At 34.1% G+C, this 5,000-nt stretch overlaps 1 protein-coding gene across 1 annotated transcript in view; it reads left to right on the forward strand.

The window, feature by feature from the left end:
* The window catches only part of LOC144954484 (BRO1 domain-containing protein BROX-like), a 26,486-nt gene that overhangs the window by 6,958 nt on the left and 14,528 nt on the right, over positions 1-5,000 (forward strand). Inside the window, exon 2 of the mRNA XM_078884970.1 lies at positions 4,852-4,957. Within this exon, the coding sequence (XP_078741096.1) occupies positions 4,852-4,957 (106 nt within the window). The remainder of the gene's footprint in view (positions 1-4,851; positions 4,958-5,000) is intronic.

The following is a 5,000-nucleotide window of genomic DNA, read 5'->3' on the forward strand; positions in this document are numbered from 1 at the left end:
GGTGATGTTGATGTTGTTGATGTTGATGTTGTTGATGTTGATGATGTTGATGTTGTTGATGATGTTGATGATGTTGATGTTGTTGATGTTGTTGATGTTGATGATGTTGTTGATGATGATGATGTTGATGATGTTGTTGATGTTGATGTTGTTGATGTTGTTGATGATGTTGTTGATGTTGTTGATGATGTTGATGATGTTGATGTTGATGATGTTGTTGATGTTGATGATGTTGTTGATGTTGATGATGTTGATGATGTTGATGATGATGTTGATGTTGTTGATGTTGATGTTGTTGATGTTGATGATGATGTTGTTGTTGATGTTGTTGATGTTGTTGATGTTGATGATGATGATGATGATGTTGATGATGTTGATGATGTTGTTGATTTTGATGATGTTGATGATGTTGTTGATGTTGATGATGATGTTGTTGTTGATGTTGTTGATGTTGATGATGATGATGATGATGTTGATGTTGTTGATGATGTTGATGTTGATGTTGATGTTGTTGATGTTGATGATGTTGTTGATGTTGATGTTGTTGATGATGATGTTGTTGATGTTGATGATGTTGTTGATGTTGTTGATGTTGTTGATGTTGTTGATGATGTTGATGATGTTGATGTTGATGTTGTTGTTGATGATGTTGATGATGTTGATGATGTTGATGTTGATGATGTTGATGTTGATGATGATGTTGATGTTGTTGATGTTGATGATGATGTTGATGTTGATGATGATGTTGATGATGTTGATGTTGTTGATGTTGATGATGATGATGTTGATGTTGTTGATGTTGATGATGATGTTGATGTTGTTGATGATGTTGATGATGTTGATGTTGTTGATGTTGATGATGTTGATGTTGATGATGTTGTTGATGATGTTGATGATGTTGATGTTGATGATGTTGATGATGTTGATGTTGATGTTGTTGATGTTGATGATGTTGATGTTGTTGATGTTGATGTTGATGATGTTGATGATGTTGATGATGTTGATGTTGATGATGTTGTTGATGTTGATGATGTTGATGTTGATGATGTTGATGATGTTGATGTTGTTGTTGTTGATGTTGATGATGTTGTTGATGTTGATGATGTTGATGTTGATGATGTTGATGTTGTTGATGTTGATGTTGATGATGTTGATGATGTTGATGTTGATGATGTTGATGTTGTTGATGATGATGATGTTGTTGATGTTGATGTTGATGATGTTGATGTTGATGATGTTGTTGATGTTGATGATGATGATGTTGATGTTGATGATGTTGTTGATGTTGATGATGTTGATGTTGATGTTGATGATGTTGATGTTGTTGATGTTGATGTTGATGATGTTGATGATGTTGATGTTGATGATGTTGATGTTGATGATGATGTTGATGATGATGTTGATGTTGTTGATGTTGATGATGATGTTGATGTTGATGATGATGTTGATGTTGTTGATGTTGTTGATGATGTTGATGTTGTTGATGTTGATGTTGTTGATGATGTTGATGTTGATGATGTTGATGTTGTTGATGTTGATGTTGATGTTGTTGATGTTGATGTTGTTGATGTTGATGATGTTGATGTTGATGATGATGATGTTGATGTTGATGATGTTGATGTTGTTGATGATGATGTTGTTGATGATGTTGATGATGTTGATTTTGATGATGTTGATGTTGATGATGATGTTGATGTTGTTGATGTTGATGTTGTTGATGATGATGTTGTTGATGTTGTTGATGTTGATGATGTTGTTGATGTTGATGATGTTGATTTTGATGATGTTGATGATGATGTTGATGTTGTTGATGATGATGTTGTTGATGATGTTGATGTTGTTGATGTTGTTGATGTTGATGATGTTGTTGATGTTGATGATGTTGATGTTGATGATGTTGATGTTGATGTTGTTGATGATGTTGATGTTGTTGATGTTGATGATGTTGATGATGTTGATGATGATGATGATGTTGTTGATGTTGATGATGTTGTTGATGATGTTGATGATGTTGATGATGTTGATGTTGATGTTGATGATGTTGATGTTGTTGATGTTGATGTTGATGTTGTTGATGTTGATGTTGATGTTGTTGATGTTGATGTTGTTGATGTTGATGATGTTGATGTTGATGATGATGATGTTGATGTTGATGATGTTGATGTTGTTGATGATGATGTTGTTGATGATGTTGATGATGTTGATTTTGATGATGTTGATGTTGATGATGATGTTGTTGATGTTGATGATGATGTTGTTGATGTTGTTGATGTTGATGATGTTGTTGATGTTGATGATGTTGATTTTGATGATGTTGATGTTGATGATGATGTTGATGTTGTTGATGATGATGTTGTTGATGATGTTGATGTTGTTGATGTTGTTGATGTTGATGATGTTGTTGATGTTGATGATGTTGATGTTGATGATGTTGATGTTGATGTTGTTGATGATGTTGATGTTGTTGATGTTGATGATGTTGATGATGTTGATGATGATGATGATGTTGTTGATGTTGATGATGTTGTTGATGATGTTGATGATGTTGATGTTGTTGATGTTGATGATGTTGTTGATGTTGATGATGATGATGATGTTGATGTTGTTGATGATGTTGATGTTGATGTTGATGATGTTGATGATGTTGATGATGTTGATGTTGATGATGTTGTTGATGATGTTGTTGATGATGTTGTTGATGATGTTGATGTTGTTGATGATGTTGTTGATGATGATGTTGATGATGTTGATGTTGATGTTGATGATGTTGATGATGTTGATGATGTTGTTGATGATGTTGATGTTGATGTTGATGATGTTGATGTTGTTGATGATGTTGTTGATGATGTTGATGTTGATGTTGATGATGTTGATGATGTTGATGATGTTGATGATGTTGATGTTGTTGATGATGTTGTTGATGATGTTGTTGATGTTGATGTTGATGATGATGATGTTGATGTTGTTGATGATGATGATGTTGATGATGATGATGTTGATGATGATGTTGATGATGTTGATGTTGTTGATGTTGATGATGTTGTTGATGTTGATGATGTTGATGTTGATGTTGTTGATGATGTTGATGTTGTTGATGTTGATGATGTTGATGATGTTGATGATGATGATGATGTTGTTGATGTTGATGATGTTGTTGATGATGTTGATGATGTTGATGTTGTTGATGTTGATGTTGATGATGTTGTTGATGTTGATGATGATGATGATGTTGATGTTGTTGATGATGTTGATGTTGATGTTGATGATGTTGATGATGTTGATGATGTTGATGATGTTGATGTTGTTGATGATGTTGTTGATGATGTTGTTGATGTTGATGTTGATGATGTTGTTGATGATGTTGTTGATGATGATGTTGATGATGTTGTTGATGATGTTGTTGATGTTGTTGATGATGTTGTTGATGATGTTGTTGATGTTGATGATGTTGATGTTGTTGATGATGTTGTTGATGATGTTGTTGATGATGTTGTTGATGATGTTGTTGATGATGATGTTGATGATGATGATGTTGATGTTGTTGATGATGATGATGTTGTTGATGATGATGTTGATGTTGTTGATGATGATGATGATGTTGTTGATGTTGTTGATGATGATGTTGATGATGATGATGTTGATGTTGTTGATGATGATGATGTTGATGATGATGTTGTTGATGATGATGTTGATGATGATGATGTTGATGTTGTTGATGATGATGATGTTGTTGATGATGTTGTTGATGATGATGTTGATGATGATGATGTTGATGTTGTTGATGATGATGATGTTGTTGATGATGATGTTGATGATGATGATGTTGATGATGTTGATGATGATGATGTTGATGATGTTGTTGATGATGATGTTGATGATGATGATGTTGATGTTGTTGATGATGATGATGTTGTTGATGATGATGTTGATGATGATGTTGATGATGATGTTGTTGATGTTGTTGATGATGATGTTGATGATGATGATGTTGATGTTGTTGATGATGATGATGTTGTTGATGATGATGTTGATGATGATGATGTTGATGATGTTGATGATGATGATGTTGATGATGTTGTTGATGATGATGTTGATGATGATGATGTTGATGTTGTTGATGATGATGATGTTGTTGATGATGATGTTGATGATGATGATGTTGATGATGTTGATGATGATGATGTTGATGATGTTGTTGATGATGATGTTGATGATGATGATGTTGATGTTGTTGATGATGATGATGTTGTTGATGATGATGTTGATGATGATGTTGATGATGATGTTGTTGATGTTGTTGATGATGATGTTGATGATGATGATGTTGTTGATGATGATGATGTTGTTGATGATGATGTTGATGATGATGATGTTGATGATGTTGATGATGATGATGTTGATGATGTTGTTGATGATGATGTTGATGATGATGATGTTGATGTTGTTGATGATGATGATGTTGATGATGTTGTTGATGATGATGTTGATGATGATGTTGATGATGATGTTGATGTTGTTGATGATGATGATGTTGTTGATGATGATGTTGATGATGATGATGTTGATGATGTTGATGATGATGATGTTGATGATGTTGTTGATGATGATGTTGATGATGTTGATGTTGATGTTGATGATGATGATGTTGTTGATGATGATGTTGATGATGATGTTGATGTTGATGATGATGATGTTGTTGATGATGATGTTGATGATGTTGTTGATGATGATGTTGATGATGATGTTGATGATGATGTTGATGTTGATGTTGATGATGATGATGATGATGTTGATGTTGTTGATGTTGTTGATGTTGATGTTGTTGATGTTGATGATGTTGACACGTCACAGGATGAGCTGCTCCCGCGCCTGGTGACTCCTCCTGAGCGCGACTCCAACCTTCACCACGACACCATCGCGGCGACCACGCTGCAGGTGCGCGGCGAGGCGCAAGAAGGTACACTCACCATTAGTACACTCACCATTACACTCACCACACT

Source organism: Lampetra fluviatilis, unplaced genomic scaffold (genome assembly GCF_964198595.1).
Source record: "Lampetra fluviatilis unplaced genomic scaffold, kcLamFluv1.1 SCAFFOLD_788, whole genome shotgun sequence".
Classification (NCBI taxonomy): Eukaryota; Metazoa; Chordata; class Hyperoartia; order Petromyzontiformes; family Petromyzontidae; genus Lampetra; species Lampetra fluviatilis.